The sequence below is a fragment of the Sceloporus occidentalis genome, unplaced genomic scaffold (assembly GCF_023333645.1).
Source record: "Sceloporus occidentalis isolate IW3139 unplaced genomic scaffold, rSceOcc1.0.p SCAF_4, whole genome shotgun sequence".
Classification (NCBI taxonomy): domain Eukaryota; kingdom Metazoa; phylum Chordata; class Lepidosauria; order Squamata; family Phrynosomatidae; genus Sceloporus; species Sceloporus occidentalis.
The window spans coordinates 169,487,154-169,513,792 of NW_028316984.1; the positions used below are offsets into that span (position 1 = coordinate 169,487,154).

General features: G+C 39.2%; 1 protein-coding gene across 2 annotated transcripts in view; it reads right to left on the reverse strand.

Annotated features, from left to right (window-relative positions):
• Nucleotides 1-851: 851 nt before the first annotated feature.
• Nucleotides 852-26,639, reverse strand: part of SEL1L (SEL1L adaptor subunit of SYVN1 ubiquitin ligase) — a 41,857-nt gene continuing 16,069 nt past the window's right edge. For both annotated transcript variants that reach the window (XM_089522339.1, XM_089522340.1), the window contains exons 7-21: nt 24,890-24,943; nt 24,726-24,785; nt 24,038-24,119; nt 22,127-22,281; nt 20,267-20,323; nt 17,955-18,023; nt 16,593-16,670; nt 15,873-15,935; nt 12,661-12,748; nt 11,311-11,459; nt 9,911-10,076; nt 8,072-8,146; nt 6,994-7,166; nt 6,622-6,750; nt 852-5,392 (exon numbers count right to left, since the gene is read on the reverse strand). In XM_089522339.1, the coding sequence (XP_089378465.1) occupies nt 5,189-5,392; nt 6,622-6,750; nt 6,994-7,166; nt 8,072-8,146; nt 9,911-10,076; nt 11,311-11,459; nt 12,661-12,748; nt 15,873-15,935; nt 16,593-16,670; nt 17,955-18,023; nt 20,267-20,323; nt 22,127-22,281; nt 24,038-24,119; nt 24,726-24,785; nt 24,890-24,943 (1,602 nt within the window). In that variant the 3' untranslated portion in view covers nt 852-5,188. The remainder of the gene's footprint in view (nt 5,393-6,621; nt 6,751-6,993; nt 7,167-8,071; nt 8,147-9,910; nt 10,077-11,310; nt 11,460-12,660; nt 12,749-15,872; nt 15,936-16,592; nt 16,671-17,954; nt 18,024-20,266; nt 20,324-22,126; nt 22,282-24,037; nt 24,120-24,725; nt 24,786-24,889; nt 24,944-26,639) is intronic.

Consider the following 26,639-nt stretch of genomic DNA (forward strand, 5'->3'; position numbering starts at 1 on the left):
GACCAGAAGCAAAATGTCATGGCCTTTGATTTATTCTAGCACATACAAGTGTCTTCATTCCATCCTGGTAAACAGGCTTTGAGCTATATAGGGAGTTCTCCGTTCAGATCCTGCGTCTGCCATGACTAATTCACTATATGGTAGGAAAACAAGCCATACAGAATGGGCATCCAGCGCCCATATATGCAGAATGAAGCTAGTACAACAACATGAGAATCAACTGTACTGAAGGTAGTTTCAGAAGGTACCCCGTTGTCAAAAAATGGGTAAAGCAGATATGGGGAACGTGCAATCATCCATATGTTGTTGAACTGCAACTGCCATCAATCCTCAACCACTGGCAATGCTGAGGGGAGTTTCAGTCCAACAACTCATGGAAGTACTGGACTGGAGTTTAGAGTCAAATCCAACATTAAGGGACAGTGCATTTCCTATGCATGGACCTGTTTTCCCACCCACAACAAAATGTCTTCAGAGATATGAGCTTGATAAATCAGACTGGCAAATTAGGCCTGTATTTATCTTCCAATGACCAATCACAAAAGAAAGCATGCAAGACATTCAGCAAGACATTTAGGTGATGAAAATCAAGGGCTAATTCAATTCAATGACTTCCATAACTTGAAGGAACACCTCTTCAAAATATTGTCTAGTTTGATCCTAGGGATGCAATGTTACGCATATTTACTTGAATTATTTGCTATTTATTCCTGAGTAAGCAAGCACTCAATGGCACTGTTACACAGAAAGAGGGGTTAAACTTCAAACTGAATTTATAGTTCAGCTAAATGAGTAATTATTTTTCTCAGAAATACCACTTCTCTTTTTCAACTTTAAAAAGAAAACACAGGTTTTCATATAGCATTACAGGCCAATCACAAAAGTGGCATATTTATTCAACAAGATATAGTACAAAATGAATCTGTACACCTTTCTATTAACAGGATTTGTTTACACATTTATATTACACTTTTCCAGCCTTTATACTGCATCATTTTAAATACAAAATAAAATGTACAAAACTCCTTATATACTCTTAGCATTTTGGGCTAACAGTAGACAAAAAACTTTTCTCACTAGCCCTCTCCAACTGTACATATTCAGTTGCATTTCTGTAATCATACCAACCTTTTAAAAATCTGGGAAAATTCTGTTTATCATGCTCTGTTTAAAATAGCAAAGAACTGGGAGACTTTCCATCCTTGTAATCAAATTAGATGGAATTAAATCCTCTTTAGAAATATCAGGGTGCAAGTTCTGGCCCTAATCTAGCTTCAAATTACCATGACTTTCAGCCTGATCCTGAATGCTTTTACTCAGAAGTAAGTCCTGCTGTGTCAAAAGAGACATAGAACCAGGCAAGTGTGCACAGGACAGCAACCTCAGTTCCACTGAAATTAAGGGAACACATCAGTTGCATCAAAAATCTCTGGATGAGATGCATGACACTGATGCCCTATTGTTGCACATACAAGAGCTAATTACTTTTTATACCCAATAAAATTTGCTTGAATTTTCATGCAAGTTCTATTTTTGCACCAAACTCAGCATCATGTGAAGTCAGACATCAGTCACAAACATGGTTCATTAGTTTCAATGAGGTTACCTAGCGTTGAAGAAAATGGCTACCTTTAGCTGGAGTGCTGTACATTTCTATTTAGTGGAAAACACTTTTCCTAATACACCAGCATTAGCTCTTAAAGGCAAGCTCCTCTCTCTTACTTTATTCCCCCAAGGATAATAGTCACAATAGTGCAATCTTCGCTCACACACAACCACACTGTGCATATCTGATTTATGCTATATGTGTGACGGCTACCAAGAAGACAAAGGCAGAACCTACAAGCCTCAACACAGATCTGTGGCAAAACAGCCACTATTATTTAAAATAACTTGTTCGTTCCCAGTTTAGCGATTTAAGACTTGAGTAACTCCCCACTCAAAGACTATTATTTCTCTATGTGCAAGTCTCAGGACAAATTTCTGTAAACATGAAGAGCACTACTTACATTCAGGTATGCAATGTTTATCAAAGCAAAATATAATCCTATTCTGTGAAACATGCTGCTCACATTCAGAACACCTACTTCAGCAACTTTTAAAGATGTTAGAAACTGAGAGGTTTTTAGTAACTTCTCAGTCAGTTCCTTTATATGTTCTAATCCTTCCTGGACAAAAATATTCATTCGGGGGGATGGAGGTGGTAAAGGAGACAACTTTTCATTGCACAGCCTCTGCTTTTGGGATATATTCACAGACCGAACTCAACCGTTTCATTTATGTCAATTAACACATTTAAAACTAGGTCCTATAAAGCTGTTCCTCCCTTTACTTCTAACAAGGCATCCCTTGCACAGTTGATACTCACTAAGATCACGACCCACAAGAAAACTTACAAGTCAAGGCCTATTTTCCTAGTACCAGCTGAATGCGAGCAATTTTCATACTGACAAATGCTAGATCTAGTTTGAAAGAAATTTTAAAAGGTTAAGAAAGAATAGAAGAGGGTATTCAAAGATATCAAATTCTTGTCAGATAACCTAGGTCTACGCAACGTTCTTAAATCCCTGAGTTAACTTGATGTTTTTCTATGTATTCTACTATGTCACATCCATAATGGATTTCCTTTAAATAGACTCAGCAATAGCAGAATCTGAGAAAACAAATTGCTTATTGCTTATTTTGATTTTTTTCCACCATTGGTAGGGAAGAAATCAGGTGGTTTGGTTATTTCTCAAAGTTTTTAACTGCATATGTGGCAATGGTTGCTTCATTTAGATGGAGATAACAGAGAAAACAAACCATCGTGTCCTTCCATCAATGAAAAAGAATTAGGAGTGCAACATGTATCTACAATAGCAATTAAATGTAACATTGGCGCTAAAAGACTTTGGAAATACATGAATACTATGTAGTTACTGTGACCCAGAGAAGTGACATTTTATTCCAATGAAACATGAAGAATTCTGTCACTGTTTAAATATCAATAAAATTAAGTATTTTTGGATTTCTGCTATAGTACTTTACACAAATTACAAATATTTGCAACCACCATTTCTAACAAGTTGAACATTTTCATAGTTGCAGGTTTTATTATGAAGTTTGTCTCTAGGGCTGTGAGAACTACTGAAATGGTAAAAAAAATAATTGTTTCACCATGCAGATTGCTCCTCTAAACTGCAGCCTGTATAGATACTTTCAACTGTGCCAGTTTCTTTTTGTCAAAATTATGGATACTTTTATTCATGGTAAGAGATTTTAATCTCATCCATTTGCTGGGTGCAAAATGTTCCAAGGTTCCACACAAGATTTTCTATCTTCACAATACTGTTGTTATGCCACAAAATGTCCTGCTGCTAGAAGACCTTCCCAGAATTTCTAGAATAAATTACTAGCAAGGCAGTCTTGTTCAACACTATCCATACATCTGAGAGACATAGTGTCTTTCATTTTAGAAGATGCCCCTGTTGCTCCAAATATAAATCAACTGCTTACCTAACAAAAGCTCTGTGGAAAGGTAGGTTGTATCCTTCTTAATAGATCCACATGAGAGCTACCTTCTAAAGAATGTGACTCAAAAGCAACAATGCTTTCAAGAGGACAGGCAGCTAATATGATGCTTCATAGAAACAGACATCTGCTCCTGCTACTGTAGTAGTAGAAAGGAACATGTTTTTTAGTCCTCAGAAAGCTATTCTTGTAGTTTTAATCTGTGTTATTTTAAAAAGAACAATATGTTAAAACATGAATCCCACAATCATGTCACTGCCTAGAACGTGTTTTAGTTGATTTCATAGCATGGCAAACTTTTGAATTACATTTTCCACTGTAACTCAGCCCTTAGTTCCTGCTTTGTGACATTCAGCTTTAGAAATCCCCACAATCTTTCTAATGGACAGCCCTAATCTGCAAGGAGGTTAAAAACCACATGTCCTCTACCCAGATCAGGACTGTCACAGGGAATTCTGCTGTCAAACTGGCATAATCTAAATGGTAAGACTGTTATTAACTAATACCTTTAGAACAGTTTAGTATATGCTAATATAGTGCTATGCACGCTAGACTGCATGTGCATTTTTTAAAAAAAGATTATGTATTTTAGAGAGGTATGCAGATTACATATCAAATAGCTCCACAATCCCCTGCCACTATGATATTTAATTAAGTCTAGCTCATTAAAACTGCATCATGATGAAACTGAAAAGTAAAGCAGCTACAAATGCAAGAGAGAGAGAGAGAGAGAGAGAGAGAGAGAGAGAGAGAGAATGAATATGAGACTGTATTAAAGGGGTTTTCTGAAATTGATTAAAATTGGTACTTTTTCCAGTCCACTGCTTGGCTAATCTTGGCATATTTGTGGAACAATTAAGAAAAGAAAGACTAAAAAAAGTTACCTTGTGTATTTGGGGGATGGCAGGAGAACACTGCAAGTTGTAGGCAGGCTTAATCAAACATATCTGAGTTTTACACACATTGTGGTTTTTTGTTGTTGCTGTTAAATTAAATTTTCTCTTTGATAGTGCAATTCATACCTCAATCCCTGCTATTAGGAAAAGACTATATCCAAAATAGGAAGGATACCTACAGAGCACAGAGAATCTGAAGTATATTTATCATATTTACTGATTGTCTTTATCTCCTTCTTATGACTGGTAGACCCAAGTTACAGCATCAAAAGGGTGCAACATACAAATAAGGGATTAAAATGATTTAGAAATAATTGGGAGAGCCAGAAAGTAAATCAAAGTTTATCAAAATGCAGAATGCACTTTGATATGAGCACCCTTTTAAAAAACTACTTAGTGGAAAAGCATGGGCCTGATTTTCTTGTACTGAGTTACACAATATTTTCCTTTCTGTTTAGTGCAACTTCCACAGGGCGTTCAACCTATTGAGGAATAATTCAAAAGAGCACTGAACAATGTGGATACAGCAGGCATCACTTTTGAAGTAGTACACTTTTGCTTCACAAAAAGCTGCTTTGTTATTCCATTGGCACTGAAATAACATTCAACTCCATCTTGAAGAAAGATGCTCATCCCTGAAAAAAAGGCATAGCTCTAAACTGTTTTCAGAATGTGTGTATGTGTATCTCTTGCAGATGTGGCCATTTGATCTGGTGTCACAAAATCACATGAGCTGTTCCAGGTTGAAAATCCAGTTCGCTTCACTAAGACCCCTGGTTCTGCTACTGTGCTGCCTGATGTTCTGGCGCAGGCTCCTGGGGAGGCACAGCTGGCCGCGGCCCTGCAGGCCTTGGGATTGCCTGATGTTGCCTCTGCCTGTAAGCTATAATTGTGCCCAGAAGCAAAGCAATGATGGTCATGAGGTAGAGGTCCCACTCAGGGCCCAAGAGCTGGTCCATGTCAAGATGTGAGAACACCTCTTTGATCTAAACAAAGACAAGGCATATTTTAAAAGAAGATCATGGGAGGGAAATCATTGGCAATATAATCATGACATTTAAGAAGTAGCCCAGACTATCAACATATCTTCTTTAGTAAGATCAGCATATCTAATAGGCAACAGCATATCTGAAACATCGCAGCAGAACAATCCAAGCTACTTGGGCATTCCATTCTAACATTAAATCTTATTCACTGCACTGGAATCTGGTACCTGTGTGAGAACCTTCGAGAGTTGTTTTTGTTTTGTATTTCCCATCGACATCCACTGGGTATTACACACACCATCTATTTCAATTTTATATCAATGTTATTGTAAATGCAAAGGGCAGCAACAAGACTTTCTACTCGCTCATCTCCAAATATCCCACTCCCCTGAAAAGCAGCCTCTGTCTTATCTTATAAACAGAGTGTTTCTTTCCTGTACTTCCTCAAGAGAAAAGAATCTTAAGTGACCACTCAGAAGGGTGTTTGGATGGAAGTGAAGTTTCAGGCCAGATTTTCAGCTTGACTTTTCTAGTTTAATGATTGGCAGAATCATGATCATATATGGTCAGGAAGAAGAAAGGTATGCAGGACCATCTAAGAAGCTAAAGGGCAGTCATTATTATTTTTTAAAGTCTATTACTATTATTTTTAAAGTAAAAAAATATGATTTAAAAATATTCCAGTTAAAAATGTGTTTTTAATTATTAATTTGTTTCCATTATTATGACAACTGGCTGTTAGCTATTATGGCTAAATGAAGTCTGTATCTGTATATCAAAAGACTTACAACCCCCTGCCCTGGTCAGGGCTTTTCTATCTGAGTGTTAAAGTCATCCCAAACTGACAATGAGTGTAATAAATCATTGGATCACACTGAACAGTCTCTGGGTCTACAAGACTTTGTAATTCACAATACTGGGTGTGTAGTGTTGAACAAAGGTAAAGTTTTCTTCCTCTGCACTAGTTGAATAGGAGTGAAATATGAGAAGTACTAAGCATGACAAAGAAATATAAAATCGAACTGTAATGGGAAAAGAAGAAAAACTAAGCACACAACATTAACTAGAAAACCCAACTCTACCAGAAACTGTTCTATCTATAGGTAAGTATTCTTACACTTTAACATTGTGCTACATAATATTTATATTTTAAGCCATCCAAGTTATTCACTTGAGAGGAGGAAAAGAGGTACACCATTCAACACCATTCTTTCCTTTGCAATACTTACATTAGTTTCCTGTACATACTGGAAGGCATAAATGATTCCTAGTTTACAGAGTGCAAGGAAGACAGGGACCTGAGCATCTGGACTAGCATCAGCTGCCATGTCATAGAAGCGTTTTGCAAGATGTATATCCTGCAATGTAAACACAAACATGTTAAGATATACTTTAAATAAAGCCCCAAACAGTTAACTCCAACTTGCTAATGCTGATTTCCAAATAGCAGTGAGAGGCATTACCCCCTTTTCCCAAGCTATGTATTTCATAAGAATTACTCAGATATGGTAGAAAGCATAAAATTCCTACAACCCTCCAGGATGGATGCTTATGCTACAGCAGATTGACAAAAATAACAGTATATCTCAAGTTGTGCTTACCTGCTTGATTCCAAGCCCTTTCTCATGCATATACCCTAGATTAAACATAGCTTGGGCACTGTGCTGTTGCTCTGTTGCCAGGCGGTAGTGAATAAATGCTGTTTCATAATCGATTTCAGTGCCAAACCCATAGAAGTGGTAATCACCAAGTTTCAGTCTAGCAACAGTATAACCTATCAGCAAAAAACAAACAAAAATCACATCTATATGAAGAGACCTGGAAGTTATTGTACATAAAGCTTTCATTTCAGCACCAGGTTCATTTGAACCACTGACAGAATATGAATCATCAGTATAGGGCTAAACATGAGTGTCTCAGCCCTTTTATGCAAAAGCACTGTAAATGGCATCTTTTGGGAAGCTTCAATGACTGACTTTAGAAATGACAAGTTTGGGACTTAGATTTTGTCCAGACTGGCCTGAAAGGCAAGCCTGAGGGCAGAGTCAGAGTGTAGCATTCTGACAACGCACGCCTGACTCTGTCCCCCCAGGGTACCCTGATGCCGTGCGTGCTCCAGACAGTGTGTGGCTTATCATGACATGCCTCTGACGCTTTGTCCAGATGACGCAGTGCCAAAGGAGCGCCATATAGGTATGCTGCTGTGGCTATGGCACCCTTTTGAGGGTACAAAAAGGAGCCACTTTTTGCGACTCCTTTTTGTGTCCTCGAAAGGCCAGACTGGGGCCACAGCATGAGGTTGCCACGGCCATGATCCAGCTGAAGAAGGGGCGGCTGGAGGCCACCCCTTCAGGGCTGTTTGTACAACCCCCTAAGCTGACTCCACCAGTTGTGGACCAAGACTGTATTTTGTCAACTGATGTAGATCTGATAATAGTTTATTTTTCTAGTATGTAGATCTGCCTTGGTCCTGCTGGTAGTTAGTACTAAAATCAGGGAGAGGGCAAAGAAAAGATTCATGTGGCATAAAGCAACACATTTATATAACTTGGAACATGTTTACCATGCTCTATTTCCTGTAATTAAAAGGCATCTCAACAACAGTGATCTTTCCTTCATTTACCAATCACTCCAGGCATTTTCAAAGGTGAAAACAGGATAAGTTCAAGTGTGACTGACCTTGAGAAGCTGCTCTGTTCCAGTGAAGTAAAGCTCTAGGGTAAGTCTCATTCTCTTCTATTATGCTAGCCTCTTCTGTAGAATCATGGGGGAAGAGGGAATGGAAGGATTGAGACATCAGTTAGTTAAATCCCTATTTTTTTTTTTAAAAACCCCACATGACCTATTCTTATGTTACTCGGTTGAGCAATTCTGGAAATAGGTTGGATCACACAAATCATGATCTACTGCACATTTAAGAATCTCAGATGGAAGCACAGTTGATTTGTGCTTTACACTTTACAGGATTGCTTATTTTTACACTGTGCTGTCACCTGAGATTATCACATGTCTAATCCACATAACAAGGTGTGCAAGACCACCACTCCCTTCCACGTGGCAGTTGGATATAAAGAAACATAGTACTCAAATATAACCTCCCTCCCCTTTTTGGAATATCTCTAGAAGCAATTCTATGAAGAGAAAATTTAACAACTTGCCTTCCTCAAGACAGGAAGTAGGAAGGAGTCAGTAACACATGCAAAAGGACTGTCAGTGAATTTTCTCACTGACGTTGGACTAACTGAATGCTAGAGGCCCTGCTTCCACTGTAAACTTTCACATCTTAATTCCAGTTCCTGAATCCTTAACTGACGATGTGGGTTGTAACCTAAATAATATTCAGGGGAATCCCTGGCCAAGGTAATGAATCTAACACACACTGGTTACAATACCAGTATGAAATTTCCAGTAGGAAATGAATGACGTGACAGTGCATCAACTGAAGTAACATCAAAAATTCAGAAAAATAATACCTGCATCCAATGAAACACAACTCAGAAAACCTAACTTGACTCACACATCCTACCAGGTTACTCTAGACCAATGCAAAACGGTGCCTATTTACTAATTTCAAATACACTTTAACAAAGACCTTTGTATTCAGGCAGGCCTTTGGCAAATTACCTCCTTTTTAATTGAAAGTATTTTTAATTGGATGGGAGCTCTATTTTTCTTTTATTGTATTTTTAATTTTAATGCTTTTATTTATCTTGAGTATGTGCATGATTGTACTGCAGGTGCTTGAAATCCCATTCATGGGAGAAAGCAGGAGATAATAAATGAGTTAACAAACAAGATTATGAGGAAGGAGAAGATAGTGACCACTTCAGCCTGCTAAACACTATTTTCTGGAAGACCTTTAAAGCAGTGCATGGAATTGGTTTGGATTTACACTTGGGTGGTGCAGGTAATAAGAAGACATTTTTATTGCATGTTTTATATATCCATCCATTTTTTAATAGGATCTAACACAGTAACTTCTGTTGGAGTTATACAATGTGGGCCATTTGACTTAGCAATATAGATCAGAAAGAGAACTAAAACATTTCCAGGAATTTGTGTTTTAGGCTGCATTTACACTGGCATGTCTCAATGCTATGGAATTCTGGGATTTGTAGTTTCATGATATATTTATATCTTCTGTCAGAAAGCTCTGGTGCCACAACAAATTACAAACCCCAGGATTTCATAGGATGGAGCCATGACAGTTATAGCAGCATCAAACAGCAATGATTCTGCTTTGTGGCATCAGCCTTAGTTTGTTTTTCTGACCCGTTCATGTTTTGATACAGGCTTTGAAATTTTATTTCTGTATTATTGTACTGATTTGTTTGTTCGTCATGACTGTCAGTTTGAAGACTGAAGATAACTTTATTCCAAAGTAATACAAATAGCTTGTCATGCTACTTCATGTCAGGTTCTTTTGCTCTCAGAGCCATGCCATTAAGAATGAGGCTGCCTGGATAATTAACATACATCAAGCTAGTATTATATACAAGCATTCACTTAATGACTTACTCTGATCAAGAATGAAGGCAGCATTGCTTTGTGCAACCTCATAGCCTTGTTCTGCCAATAGAAGATACTGAACAACTGCAGAATTTGTATCACCATCTTTGTAACTGTTGTAGGCAGCCATAAGCCTCTCAGACCAACGTCCTCTTTCACAGACATTCTTAAATAGCTGCAGAGAGAAAAATATACACACACCAAATATTGCACATATTCAGGATAGACATAAACTTCAGTTATTTTAGAAAGCAATACAGTATTGTTAAAAATACCATTGGGTACACAGCCACCGAACAAAGATGAGAGGAAGAATTAAAAGTGACAAGCACTAGATAAAAGAATTAGAAAAACTAGTCAGATGTTCATTTACAGCAGGGCATTTTACTTTTAAAACCTCTGTTTTGGGGGATAGGAGAGGTAGTATATGTTATCATGCTCTTCTTCTTTGTTTGTTTGCCTGTTTATATTTATGTTGAATTTTATGTAGACATACTTGTCTGTATTTTGAAAACTATTAATAAATATTTAATTAAAAAAACTTCTGTTTTATAAGAGCATACTTTCTAGGTCTTGCTGGCCTTAGAGCTCTTCACTGTGTTTTACATCAGGGTGGGAACTGTGATGTAATCCACATGTTTTATCTTATATTAATATTTTCATGAATATTTCTGTATTTTTTGTTTTAAAAATATATATTTTTAAATATGTTGTTAGCTTTTTTGAGTCCTATTATTGGATGAAAGGCAGGATATAAATGAATATAATAATAATAATAATAATAATAATAATAATAATAACAACAATAATAATGCAGTTCCTGGCAGCAATATGGCCAATGGTAAGTAAAGAAAACTCCAGTCAAACATGTGGAGGGTGCTTGATTCCTACCACTGCTTTATAATAAGCTCCAGAGCAAAGTGTTTAATGTGGGCTTTTTTTTACTAAACAACTCACAAGATATATAGACTTCAATACCCAAACATAAGTGATGCCTTTATCATATTAGTTGTTGTTGTGTCCCTTCAAGCCATTTCCAACTTATGGAAACCTTAATGTGACCCTATCACGGGGGTTTCTTTACAAGATTTGTTCAGAGGAGGTTTGCCATTGCCATCCCCTAAAGCTGAGAGCACGTGTCTTGCCCAAGGTCACTCAGAGGGTTTCACATTGTATTAGACTAATCTGAGTAGTTCATACAGATAAGTTCCTTTAAGACAGGTAAAAAACATTTAATTGAACACACTGGAACTAAACATTTACTAAAAGCATTTAAACTTAATGGACAGCAATTAGAATTCAATGTAATATCAACTCACAGTGTACAAAATACTGCCGCTTGCCTGCATCTGCAATTATTTTGTTCATGCTTGATTAAAGACAAAGGCAGAAAACAAACTGACTCCTACCTCGACTGCAGTATGACAGGAACGCATCACACCTGTGCCAGTGGCATGCATCTGTGCCAGGTTATAGAAGGCTAGAATATGGCCTCCCTGGGAAGCCATATTAAAATACTTATAAGCTTGCTTATAGTCTCTCTTGACTCCAATTCCATCTGCAAAAAGAAAAGTGACAACAGATGGTTAACATCAGCTGGAATGATTGAAATGGTATCCCTTGGAGTGGAATCCAATGGCACATGAAGAAAAGTCTCTTTATTCCATGGAATTTCCTCCCTCTGTCTTCCCTGTTCTCGTTGTTATGTGCCTTCAAGTCATTTCTGACTCATGGACTTATCACAGGCTTTTCTTGGCAGAATTTGTTAAAGGGGGGGGGGGTCCCTTTGCTTTCCTCTGAAGTTGCTAGAGTGTGACTTGCCCAAGGTCACCCAGTAGGTTTCCATGCTGTAACTTTTCTAAATTATGCTTCCGAAGGTCATCCAAAAAGAGATTCTGAGAGTGAATGAGTGAGTGTGTGCGCGCACATATGTTGCTGAGAAGGAGGGGAGGTATCTACCTCTTGGATCTGTTGATGGAACTGAATGATTCTATGATTCTATAAATGGATGCAAGCTGCAGGAAAAGAGATTCCATCTCAACATTAGGAGGAACGTCCTGACAGTAAGGGCTGTTCAACAGTGGAACATACTCCCTCAGAGTGTAGTGGAGTCTCCTTCCTTAGAGGTCTTTAAACAGAGGCTGGATGGCCATCTGTTGGGGATACTTTGATTGCGAGTTCCTGCATGGCAGGGGGTTGGACTGGATGGCCCTCTTACAACTCGATGATTCTATGATTCTATGAAGCAGTACATTTAACCAGTGAAAATACTGAATTGGATCCCACCATTGTCCTACCAACATTCACTCTTTAAATTCAAAAGCACAAAAGCTCCATTACTGCAGTATATTAAAAAAAAAACATTAGTCATTTTTATGGAAAAAAATAATATGTAAGTTGTGAAGGAGCCTAAGAACTACTAAATTTCTGGGTAAGTTGTGCCTTTTACTTTATCACATGACCCAATATGCTACCTAACTACTCATCCTAGCTTTCAAATATATCTTGTCCTAATTTTTATTAAGTTCTACAAGGTGTTCTTCCTTGTTAAGGCTGCAAATCATAGTCAGCTAAAAATAAAGTATATAAATCAACCCCCAAAAAGATAAAAAATGGGTAGGAGGATTGAAACATGCAAAAAAAAAAAAAAAAGTGAACTAATGCACACTTTGTCACAATCATCCTATTTACTTAGTCTGGACAACACCAACAAGAAGCATCAAATTGGAGATAGTTAACATCTGACTGAGGACACTTACTGTAATACATGGAGCCCAGCTGAAGCTGTCCATCCACCCATCCTTGTTCTGCTGCCTTTTGGAAATATTTAAGTGCCAACTCATAATTCTGCAGGAAGACACAAGTAATCGTTAGGAATACTAAAATTCTCTCTTACACTGAAAGACATAGACACCTAAACCCATCTTTGTGACTATTACTTCACTGTATAGACAAATACTGATATTCGAAAAAAGAATCTTGAACCTACTACTGAAAATTATAATCTCAGAATTATGGCAGATGGGAGGGGGAGCAGGTTGGCATAATGAACTGGAATGGATGATGATGCATTCTATGACAAAGCATTATTTTCTTTAGATAGCCGGTATCCAGTTTTTTTTTTCTTTTGGGTGTCAGGGAGTTCCACAATTTTGCTTCTATTTTAGTATAGGCATTGGCTGTGCAGGGACCATGGCTTGAAGACTTCATTTTTTAACTCATCCACAACACATTCTGTATCTTTCCAAGGATTCTTACTTATTTCCTGTCATTTTTATTCATCTTCTCCTTTCCAGCTTATATCCAGCTGCCAGTTTCCTTCATTCTTCCCTACAGAAGCTTTTATGTTTACTTCTCCCATAACTTCTGTCTCTTATCTCCTTTGTCTCTACTTCCAATTTTTAAAATGTATAATAATTATTTAAATAATTTTAACTCTTAACTTTTAAAGCTTCCTTTGGCCCTCTGATTGTTCTTTCAAGGCTGAAGAAGTGACTGCTACCATGTCCAAGAGGAGCAACAGCAGCCCAAGGTGCTCCCCCACTCCTCTCTTTGCATGTGCTCTTTTCACCGCACTTGGTTATTCAGTCTAGCTGCCTGTTTCTGCTCTCTTCTCTCTCTTTCCCTCTAACATGGCAGGGTCATAGTCTTATTCTCTAATTTCTGTTCTCAGAAATGCTGGAATGCAGGGAATTGCTAATATTGGCCTAACTTAAATCAGGACAGTGGCACAGTGAGGAAATTGAAGGAGGTGATAATGGGCAAACTGTCACGGTGGCCTATTAATCATCCCCAGCTCACAGGGTGAGTAACAGTGAACTAATAATAATAATAATTATTTATTAAAGTTTATTTATATAATGCCGTACATTTTACACACCGCTTTACATAGTCATCAAACAAGATACATATAAAAACCTGCCTACGGCATACAATCTAAAATAAAAAAGCAGCAAAATTATAAAATAGCAACTTAATATTAAAATAACCTTAAAATAGTAGGCTATAAAAACAATACATGTTATTATACTGTAATATAAAATTAAGATCTATAGATTTGCACAGTCATGATGTGTGTATGTGTTATGTGTGACAAGCTTTTTAACGTCCTTGTAAATATTAATAAAATAAAACTTATTTATACCCCACTTTTCTGCTACAGGAGTAATCAAAGCGGCTTACATGATTAAAAGATAGCCAATATACATTAATATATCTAACCCTCCTAAAAATAAATAAAACTTTTATTTATTAAACCTTGAGGTGGCTAGAAACTTAAATGTGTATTAAGCACTGCATCTGCCACTATGTATGACTCAGCATATGATATAATGCATTATGCCATATTCTGGAGAGTTGGATCAGCAGTGTATATAAGGCTGTGTCTAATGTAAATTATTGTCATGTTGGTTATTGAGATGAGTGGTTAGAGTGGTGGAAAGTGTAATTGCAGTTTGTAAGTGAGTATCAAAGAGTTCTGTGTGGCTGTGAGCTACTTGAGGAGGAAGACAGTGCATTCTTCCATCCTGGATCTCAGTTCTGTTCCTGCTTTTTAAATAGCATCTCCTTATCACTTGTAAATAAATATCTTAACTGTGAGCAATCCTCTTCCGCTTCCTGATTTGTTCAATGTATCTCAAGGCTGAGATAAAATGTATCTCAAGGCTGAGATACTGAAAATCCCATTCACATCTCTTCGCAGCAAGACAATACACGCTAATCTAATGGTTAAAATCAAGCTGTAAACTGAAAAACTTCCCTAAACAAAGTTGTCTTTAGTTCAGACTTAAATTTAACTAAGGAACTGATAGTCTGCAAATGTTTGGAAAGATGATTCCAGGAATGAGGAGCAGCAAGAGAGAAGGGGCGTATTCTAGCTGGGGAAGAGAAAACCCTTGGCTGGGTCAGGAGCCCTGAGTTCCTGGAACATAAAGCACGCACAGGATGGTAGGAAGAAACAAGAGCTGACAAATAAGGGAGGTGGGAGACAAATCATGCAGGGTTTCAAAGGTTAAAAGAAGGGGTTTATAATGAATCCTAAAAGGAAGAGGGATATAATGAAGAGATGACAGCAAAGGGTTAATATAGTCATAAAGGTGAACCGAAAAAATAATCCTGGCAGCAGAATGTTGAATAGAAATCAAGGAACCAAGGTCGGACAGACAGAGCCTCATCAACAGAAGGTTGCAGTAATCGAGGCGAGAAATAACCAGGGCATGAACCAAAATCTTAACAGTAGATTCTGAAAGAAAAGGTCTAATTTTAACTAGATTATTGAGAAAAAATCGGCATGATTTGGCTGCAGCCTGGATCTGAGGAACAAATGACAAAGAAGAATAAAAAACAAAGCCAAGGCAATGCGCTTCCTTCACAGGATGGATACAAATGTCATTGACTGTAACTGAAAATGAATATTGTGAAGTTGGTTTTGGTGGAAAAATAAGAAGGAAAGACTATGCTAAACACAGAACTTCCAGCTCTATCAGCCTGCGGGGTTTCTTGTTTGTTTCTGGACTGAACAGAAGCTCCTCTTTTAAACTTCAGGGCCCATATTACCACAACCCCAAGCTTGCTGCTCTCACAATTTGAACATATCCCTTTCCTTTAACTCCTGTTGCTTCAGCCTGCCAAAGCTCTCTTGCTACTTTGAACTCTGTCCTTCCTCTCTTGTTGGAACCATTTCCCAGAACACACTTGTTCTTGAAATCCACCTTTTCTATGAAGACATTGGCACAACTCACATACGCTCATATCTCTTTCACATAATATAATTTTAGCACTTATTTGCCATTCCTTCCTCTGTTTTCCCTATGCAAATTATAGATTGTAAGCCCTCTGGGCATGTACTTGTCACCTTGCATCTTGTTAAGCACTATGGATATTGATACTGCAAAATAATTTAGCAATCTAATTTATGTTACAAGTATGTGCCTCTTTATTGGAAAGTTAGCACTGTGTCAAGAAGACTTACCACTGGAACACCTCTTCCATACAGATAAGCCATTCCCAGTCCACTCTGTCCTACTGGATTACCCTGAAAAACAAAGAATAGAAATGGAACTTTAAGTTTGGATCTATACCTTCACTATGCATTTATAACACTCATAAGGAACAGACAGATGTTTAGGCCTTCTGAAATGTCATTTCAACAGAACACTATGATAAACTAAAAATCAGACACCTGATATTGTCAGGCATTTATCAAACTGCAAACATAAATCATATTGTATGATACTGGAAAGCAGTAATATTACAAATGGCAATGTCTGTGCTGATTGTTGCTATTGTTACCCTTCAGAGATTTTCTGGCCTGGTGTTTATATTCATTCTAATATGAAGGAAGATCACAGTCGAAAAAGTGTGGAATACAATAGTTTAACACCCAGTGAAATGAACATGGCAAGGTTAAAAATAATAAGAAACATACAATTACTTTATGTTTCTTGCTGTGCCATTTATAGCAGTATAGTAACATGAAAATGTGACAATATTTAGGCTTTATGTTAACATGGAGTTGTGACTTAAGTTAAAGACAAGTTACTATGCTGGCAGAGGAAATAAACTGTGTCTTCAAGGGAGTACTGGAACAAGATAGTACAGGTATCCCTCATATAGTCAATTTGTTAGGTTCTGCTGAATTTTCTGTATACAACAGCATGAAACTTAAAATGCATTTTCAATAGAAATGTACCATATCAGCAGCTTTCTTGAAGTACTGAAGAGCAGTTTCATTGTTCTGAGGTACAATATCACTTCCTTCTGAGTACATCTGGAGAAACAAAATGCAACTGCAGGTCAGACAAAGTTTAGAAAGAGTGACATGTTCAAATAATATGCTTTGGGAATACTTAATGTAAAACTAATCTCATTTTTTTAGCACAAATGTTTCTTTCAGGGCCATAACCTGACATAAAAATATGATTAGGAGTTTATATACAGATCAAACTTGCATACAGGTAAGACAACAACTTAAAACAGGAAGTTGACTTTGTTTTTATACCAAGTGTAGCAGACATCTTAGAAGAGGAACTGATCAACAGAGAGAGAGGGATGCCATTTTTAAAGGGCATTTGCTCATTATATGCAGTATCTGTCTCCAGTGATAATAGTGTCAGGATTGGTCAGAGAGTGTCAGTGTGCTATGATTTGAGTGTTGGACTAGGATTCTTGAACATCAAGGTCTGAGTTCCTGTTCAGCCATGGAACTTACTGGTACCCTTAGGCAAGTCACACACTCTGAGCCTCAGCAATGGCAAGCCTCCTCTGAATAAATCTTGCAAAAAGAAACATTCTGTGACAGGTCCACTATAATTCGAAGTCAACTTGAAGGCACATAAGGAAGTGTGCCCTTTTCATCAGCAGAGGTTCAGTTCTGGACCTTCTGCAAATGGGAAAAAATTCAAACACTCAAGCCCCATATTAGTCAATGGGCAGTGACATGTATGCATCCATACAAGGCATCCTTGGCACCACTGAATAATCTGGGATGTGGCAATCTGCAGATTGCCAGCCTGCTGATACAGTGGGTCCATTGTAATATTGGTCAGAAATGAAAAGTAATGTTGGTACTTACCTGTGATACATTCATTTCCAGCAGACAGGGTCCTAACATCCTGAAGCTCAGGTAGCTCCTCACATTTGCTCCTAGTAGCCACTGTTTCTTCTATATACTGCCTACTAGGAGCAAATGCAAGGAGCAACCTGAGCTTCAGGATGTTACGACCCTGTCTGCTGGGAAATCTTCACTGGTATGGGTTTGGAGTGAATTTTTATTATTTTTTAAAAAAATATTGTTGGGTTGCCTTGTGTTTAAATTTTCACTGATCATTTCCATAATAAAGGTGTAATCTGAGCTAGACTACATGTATTGAAAAATATATATTTTTTAAACTGGCTGTCCAGTTTGAGTTCAAACACACTTAACAGGAACAGCATTACAGGATCGGATATGCATTTAGATGTCTCTTTCCCTCCACTAGCAGTTAGCCTTATTTTTGACAGTAATAATAATATAATTTCCAAATATGCTGCCCTCAGTATCAGCACATATTACCTTCCCCAAAAATGCCATTGCATGGGAGTTGCCAGCACCAGCTGCTTGACTGAAGTATTCAAAAGCTCTCTAGAATGAGAGGGAGGAAAAATGACCAGTTGTTCCAAGTAAAAAAATTTGCCCATCAACACATCTCTCAATGTAAGAAATGAATAAACATTTTGTAAATTTTATAAATAAATTACGTGCTAAAAACAGAATGGTATTTAAGTTATTTATCTTATATCCTGGCTTACCTGAGGAAGGTTAAAAATAAAATTAAAACAGATTCAATTTAAAATACAACAATAAAATCTGAAAAATAGTTTCTTTGAGTTCTAGCCAAGTTCATATTCCAAAGGCCAATCTGAATGAGCCAATGTTTGCCTTCTGGTAGAAGGAAAAGAGGATGGGCCAGCAGAGCCCACCCCCTAACTTCAAGGAGTTTCAGGGTCTACATTAGTGGTCCCCAAACTGTGCCCTTCAGCTCCCAGAAGCCTTAGCCATGTTGGCCAATAGTCTGGGATTCTAGGAGTTGAAGTCCTAAATCCCTTAAAGAGCAATTTGGGGACCACTGGTCTACATGGTACCACCAAACTATAATTATAGAATACCACAGTTCTCATTGTTTTCACAAACAAGGTACAACAATTATTTCACTTTCAGGAATAACTTTATGAAGCAATGTTACTACTGTGCAATGCAACCCGCTGCCTTATTTGTATGAAAATAAACCTCACTTTGACTAATGGTACCTAAGTTGGACGACTTCTGATTCACTAGAAATAGTGCACATACCACTTAATCACAGTCCAACAGTTTGCTAGAGCTCTTGGTCCCCATTTAGGATGCACCAGTTGTTGGGATAAACAAAACTAGTTTTTTGGGGGTGGGGTGAGGGAGAAGGTTTCAATAGCCTACTAAAATTCACACAAAGCAGCTCAGCCATAATTATATATCAGGATCTGTTAATCTGTTAATCTGAGAACCACTTGGGGTTTTTTTCTTGCCATACAGAATGTCATACCTCTTGAAGTGTCATAAGATTTTAGTCTAAATAAAAGCTGCATGGTATCCAGCTTTGCAGTTATTCTACCCATAGTTCATCACACTCAGACTTTCCTTTAACTGGTTTAACTATGCAGTTTCCATATTGCCAGTGGCAGGACTTAAGATGAAGGAAGGTTTAAAAGCCATTTCTATGAAGCAGTAGTGAAGCACCTGAAAAGTTATCGTTCCCTGAAGTAGTCACAGGGATCCTGTAATATTGTGCAAAGGGAGAACATGTCTCCCTGCCTGACCCATTTCTGTGCATACTGCAGTAGCAAATTACCACTTCAACATCTTTTTAATTCTCCACATTCTTTTAGATGAATATGATGCAGCAGAATAATGGCAGAATGGATCACTCAAAGTGATGATCTGTTGACAGGTGCTAATTCGGGAGCCACCAGATACCACACCCTAGGGAGTTTCTAGGAAAAAAGAAACAGTTGTAGCCAATGGGAACAAATATGGAGCCACTGTTTGGCATACTGGAGGACAAATGCCACTCCCCTCATAGCCAGTAGCTTGAGAAGCACTTCTCTATCCCCCCCTCCATTAAAGAAACTAAGCCTGAAATAATGAAGCTTAAACTAAGAAACTAAAGATTTTTGTGGGTTTTTCGGGCTATGTGACCATGTTCCAGCAGAGTTTCTTCTTGACATTTCGCCAGCATCTGTGGCTGGCATCTTCAGAGAATGCTTTGCCTGGAAAAGGCAAAGCATTCTCTGAAGATGCCAGCCACAGATGTTGGCGAAACGTCAGGAAGAAACTCTGCTAGAACATGGCCACATAGCCTGAAAAACCCACTAAAAACTATGGATGCCGGCCATGAAAGCCTTCGACTTCTAATTGCCAGTGCCCTTGCTGTGGAGGGACAGAAGAGGCAGGCACAGCTCCATCATGTCTAGGCCCAGCAGATGAAAAGCCCTCCACTCCATCCCAATTTCCCTGCCCTGAAACTGGCATTATCTGCTTCACTTATACTCCCTAACCCCCACTGCCATTCTCTTTTCCTTGTGTCTAATTTAGATTGTAAGCCGGAGGGCAGGTGACTGTCCAACTGACAGTTTGTAAGCTTCTCTGAGAGCCTTTGTGGCTGAGCGGGGTTTATAAATATTTTAAATAATTAAATATCAAGCAGTGTTACTCCAGTAACTGGATAGATAAGGGTTATAACTGTACATAGTGCATTACAATTTTAGCCGAATTGCTTTTTTAATGTTTACTGACCTTTTATTTTCTGGAAACAACCACATGGAATTACAATAATAGCAAAGAATGGATACCTGATGATTTTGCTCTACTCCTCTTCCTCCATGCAGATGTAATTGCCCAAGTCCAACCTGGAACATCAATTCAAACACTTTTCTATAAAGCCGATCCACCCACAAGACACACAACAGCAGAATAAACAAACCACATAGTAAGAGTGCAATGGGCAAATTGAGAGATCCAAGAAACAGTTTGAGGAGAAAAATAACATTGCTTCAATAAACAAAATTATATGGATGACAACAACTACCAATAAATTACTGATAAGAATACAGTAGAGTCTTGATTATCCGACATAAACGGGCCGACTGATAGTCGGATAGCCGAAAATGTTGGATAATCCGAGGCTCAGTGTCCTCAATGGCGGTGCACATGCACACGCACCGCCATTGAGGACAAAAGTCCTTTGCCTCCCCTCCCTCCCTCCCTCCTCTCTCCCTGCTTACCTTAGTCCTTGGATGCAGCCTCCTCGAAGAGGTCTGGGTGCCCGGCCCTGGCCTGTCCTCTGTGGCCATGGAGGACAAGCTGGGGCCAAGGATGCAGCCTCCTTGAAGAGGCCTGGGTGCCTGGCCCTGTCCTGTCCTCTGTGGACATGGAGGACAAGCCAGGCCAAACACCCAGGCCTCCTTTCCCGTGCCTTCCCTTCCCTCGAATGGACTCCTGAGAGTCCGTTCGGGAAGAGGAAAGAGAAGCCGGGAGGGAGAGGCCTCGGCATGGGCCCAAATCTCTCTTTCCCAGGCCTTCCCTCTCCCTCAATGGACTCCCTGGAGTCCTTTGGGGGAGAGGGAAGGGAGGCAGGGAAGAAGAGGCCTGGGCACCTGGCCGGTCCTCCTCTTCCCAGACCTCCCCTTTACTCCAAAGGGCTCTTCGGAGTCCTTTGAGGGGAAGGGAAGGGAGGCAGGGCAGGAGAGGACTTGGTGAAGATAAGTAGGGAACGAGGGAGGGAAGGGAGGAAGGAGGGAGGAGGGGAGGCGAGGGGCATTGGATAATCCAGAGTGTCGGTTAACCGAAGGCCGGTTAACCGAGACTCTACTGTAATAATAAATGGGTACTGTTCAGAACCAAAGGACTACCTTTCATAGAGATGGTAAACCTAGGTCAAAAAGAAAGATGCTCTATTCCACCAGCAGATTATCCACTGGAATAGGGAGAGCCGTAATGTCCTTCTACTTTCTTCCACCTTCCAGAGCCCAAACTCCAGTGTGGACTCTAATTATTTTCCTACTCATCTTTCTGCTCTTTTTTTTTTTTTTTTTTTTGCTTTTCACTCTATTCTCTCCTCATCCCACCCTATCTTTTTATCCTTCTTGCACTGGTTCTGAATTTTCCTCCCCCCCCCCCCCTTTTATTTTAGTGCTCTGTTTGTTCTCTCTCATCTTCCAGCAGCTATGGTAAAGTCCATGGGACAGAAGACAAAGGTAGGAATTGGCGTGTGGGCATGCAGATGAAATAGAATGACTTGCATGTCAAAGAGAAAGGCTTTCATTTAACCTTTTTCTTAACATTTAGTTTTTCTACAGAGAAGTGTTTAATTATGTGAGCTCCAATCTACGGAATGAAACGATACAGGACAGGTTCTTCAATCTTGAGAAACAAAATACAGTGGAGAACTTATGATACAATGATAAAAAAATGTTAAGAATAAACCACAAGATGTCAGTTGCTAAATGGGACAGTTCTCCAACACCATCCTCTGAAAGTATAGCAATGTACTGCTTTTAACTGTTTTGATTGCAGAGAACAATTTTGATGGCATCTTTACTACTATTACCTTATAGCTTACCCTTATAGCTTTCTAGATGTTCACTTATGTGCAACTGCAACACCATTTTCTAACAACAATTTACTACTTGGCTTGGTAAACTAATCCATACCTGTGCTTGAACATCTCCCTTTTCAGCAAGAAACTGGTAATATTGTATCAAATCTTCCTCTAGCATTCCACTTGCCATTCCTGGATTTTCTACTTCATCTGGCAGGCGAATTCTCTGTACTACTGTGCCTCCTGTCAGAGAGATGTCACTTGCCACTAGAAAGAAAGAGGGCAAGTAGATTCAGCAGTTTGTTCATATAGTTGCCTAGAAGAAACAAAGGTTTACCTAAGGAACAGTTCTATCCAGATTTTGTGTTGCTGTGCACAGCTCAGTACACCAAACATGGTCCCAAGGGAGCTGGAATTACCCCAGCTACTCTAGTGTATTTGAATGAGAGATTGGTTCAGCCTTGGCATTCTTGGATGATTGCATAAGTAATCAACACAAATGTGGTTTACTCTCTACGGTCAGCACAAGCAAGTATGCATGGATTGTTTATGCAGTTATCCAGAGAAGAATACATATATTATTTGACAATCCTATGGTTTCAAGGGAGTGTCTGAGGAGTAACAGGACATAGCTGATTTTGCCCACAAGGTTGGAAACATTGGTCCTTGAAGAAGAAGATACCATTTCAGACTCCCACTCCTAGTAGAAATGGCCACAATGTTTGTTTGTTTGTTTGCCTGAGGTGTGAGTTCTGAACTCAAGGGCATGGTGAGTGTTTGCAGGGAAACAGTGTGGATACGCAAGATCCAGAATGCTCCCAAGGGATGGAAGGTACACCAGTCCTGGAGCTGGAATAATTTATTTCCCTCCAACTCTTAAGGGAGGAGGGCAAAACCTACTTTCATCCTTCCTTTCTGCCCTGCTGGCAAGAGCCTGACAGGAGTTTAAGTACACTGGAGCCTCTGTTATTTCACTAGTCTCCCAAAGTGAATGACTGTACCCTAAATCACCCCACATGCACATCTAAACACACAAAGTGTGAAATGGCACTCAAAAGAATACAGAACTACTAGAAAAGTAATAGGAAAATGTCCTATTGCTCCCAGTCAAGAGTACAGCTGCAGCATTCTGGCCCATGTGAAATCTCTGAAAACTTCTGGCATGCTGCAATATGTAGAGCATACAGGATATTAAGGAATGTGCCATTATAGATCTAGCACCTAAAGAAATGGGTCAAGTTGGCACCCTAGCCCTATCTATGCAAATCCTGCCTGCTACAAAAACATTTAGATATTAGGTAATTTCACTTTCACATTTGTTTCCTTAAAGTGCAATAGTGCTGGTAGCGGTGGGGAAGAGGATGGCCCCACCCACTGCCACTAAATAGCTTTTGACAGATTAGCCCTGATGCAATATGGGCCTCGTTTTCCACATATAGGTCAGCAAGTGATTCATTTTACCATAAAAGAAAACAGGGAGATGAATTACTATAAGAAAGCTGATTCACATTTTTAAGACATGCTAAAAAAGATTTTAGAAATAGATCAATATTTCTCAGTAACACTTAATATAGTCAAGTGTCACATTTCATGTAGGAGAGATAAGCAGCAAATGTAAAGAAGCATCTGAGTTAACAAGCTGTTGCAGTACTGAGGAAAGCATTAAATGGCAAGCTTATCACTCAATATCTGATGGACTAAAGAGAACTATAAAATAATTCTATAAATTTAATACTGGTTGTCCCCATGCCATGGTCACTAGGTGAAAATCTAGCTTATGTGTAACAACAATCATACAAACTTTATTTTATAAACAAGAGCTAGCATATTTTCTGAAATCAAATTAAGAACAACAAATTAAAAATATATTATTTTTAATTAATATATTTTAATAGTAATATAATAATATAATAATATTTATTATGTCTCACTGTACTGATACTCTGCATTGATACCCAGTGGAGAAAAATACAGTTGTTTGAGTATATTACCTGAAGTGAAAATAAATATGGAAAACACATACCATGGTTGGCTACTAGACGATAATGTGTAAGTGCAGATTCACAGCTCTGAAGAACTCCTATCCCAGCCCAGTACCGGTAGCCCTGGAAAGAAACAACTCTTATGATTCAGACTTAATAGTCAGACAAAATATTAAAACAAAAAATTCTGGCACTTTACAAGTGATAAATCTTGCTGTCTTACTGTCTTGAAACTACTGAAAGTGGTAGTGATGCTGAGGAAAGGAGAACGATATAGTCATATTGAAGTGTCCTACATCCAGCTTGTTTCAGTTCATGAGCTACAAAAGTAGTTACACTTTAAACAAAATTGAATCTAAAATTTGCCTTCCATAAATATAAAGGCTCTTTTCATCAACATTTTTTTATCCAAAGCAAGGTTTTTACTTTAATTCAGGGGTAAAAGCATGCAGAGCTCCTGATATTGGACTAAAAGTGACATCAACTCCGACCAGCATAGCAAATGATGAGGAATGCTGGGAGTTGCAGTCCCACTTTAGAAAGCCATTTGATTCCCTTGCTTTAGTGGGAATCTCAATCCCTTTAGAAGGCTATGGATCAGTGCCTCACAGGTTACAATCCCACAGTGTGGGCTTGGGAGAGAAAGGCAAGCCTTGAAAATGCACATCTAGGTTTAGAACTTTTATCCCCAAATTCATTCTATGTAACTAGGTGGGGAAATGTACTTACCAAAATCATATGGGCTATCAGATTCCCTCCAAGAGCTCCAAAAGTGTAATAAACCAGTGCCTTAAAACAGGGGGGGGGAAACTGGTTAATCAGACACATTTTTATTGGCATATTTAACAGAAAAACACAGGGAGGGAGAAAAAGCTCAATCAGAACTCTCGTACCTTAGCCTGGCTGGAATCAACACCAAGGCCAGACGCATAGAGAAATCCAAGGGCCTGAAATGGAAATAGAAAAGAGTTCATATGTGGCAATTTCAGGACTGCTTTAATACAGTCACAATCTGCTTTACAAGGTTACTGTTTCCCTATTTTCCTTTAATAACAAGTAAAGATTCCCTCCAAGAGCTCCAAAAGTGTAATAACTCTCTGGCTTTGCTTCACGAATGAAGATTCAGGAAGGACTCATCCCGCACTTTGTACAAGCGTGTTGGTGACTAAAAAGGCCAATGCGGGACAAACAGGTCTGGTTGCAGAAAGCACAGTGGAAAGTCTCTTTGGGTGATGTTTCCGGATTGCGGTTCTTTCTGTGTTGTCGTTTCTCTTCGAGACTCGTTCGGCGGGAGCTTTTGAAAAAAGTTGCAGCATCATGGATAGAGCGTCTCCATGCCTCCCAATGTGAGACCAGGGCAGACCATTGTTGGTTATCAATTTGGCCAAACCTGAGATGTTGTTTCAGGGAGTCCTTGTATCTCTTCTTTGGGGTGCCCCTCTTATGCTGACCCGTGGCGAGTTCACAGTAGAATACTATTTTTGGGAGGCGATGGTCCTTCATCCTAGAAACGTGTCCTGCCCAGCGCAGCTGCGTCCTCAATAGCATGACCTCAATGCTGGTGATCCCTGCTTGCTCAAGGACAGCAACATTTGTCACATAGTCAGTCCAGTGTATATTTAGAATTGTGCGTAAACAGTGCTGATGAAAGCATTCGAGGAGTCGTAGGTGTTGACGATAGGTGACCCATGTTTCAGACCCATAGAGGAGAACAGACAGTACAATGGCTCTATACACACTGATTTTTGTGCTTCGCCTCAAGTGTTTGTTACTCCAGACTCTTTTATGAAGCCTTCCGAATGCACTATATGCCTTTGCTAATCTGTGATCTATCTCTTTATCAATCTTGGCGTCTGAGGAGATGATGCTTCCCAGGTAGATGAACTGCTGGACGGACTTAAGCACAGATGTGCCTACAGTGATGTGGGGATGGTAGTGTTCTTCCTGTGGTGCCGGCTGGTAGAGGACTTCCGTTTTCTTCAGACTGACTTCCAGTCCAAAGAGCTCTGCAGCAGTAGCAAAGCAAGATGTGAGGCGCTGCAGAGCTGCTTCCGTATGGGCAACAAGGGCAGCATCGTCAGCAAAAAGCAGCTCACAGACTAGATAGTTTAGAGTCTTAGTGCGGGCCCTCAGGCGGCTTAAGTTAAACAGGCTACCATCAGTACGGTTGCGTATATAAATGCCGTCTTCTTCTTTCAGATCTGCCGTAGCCCTTTGGAGCATCATGCTGAAGAAGATTGTAAATAGAGTTGGAGCGAGAACACAACCTTGTTTCACACCATTAGTTATTAGAAAGGGCTCCGAGAGAGCGTTGCCACATCTGACTTGACCTTGCTGGCCTTCATGTAGCAGGATGATCATTTTGAGGAATTTGGGGGGGGGGGGGGGGGCATCCTAGTCGTTCCAGGATCTGCCACAGACCTTTTCTACTCACAGTGTCGAAGGCTTTGGCGAGGTCGACAAATGTTATATAGAAGTCCTTTGTTCTGCTCTCTACATTTCTCTTGCAAGTTGTCTAAGGGCAAATACCATGTCTGTAGTGCTCCTATTAGCTCTAAAGCCACATTGGCTTTCAGGGAGAAGCTCTTCTGCAATAGCAGGGCCTAATCTGTTCAGCAGTATCCTTGCAAGGATTTTTCCAGT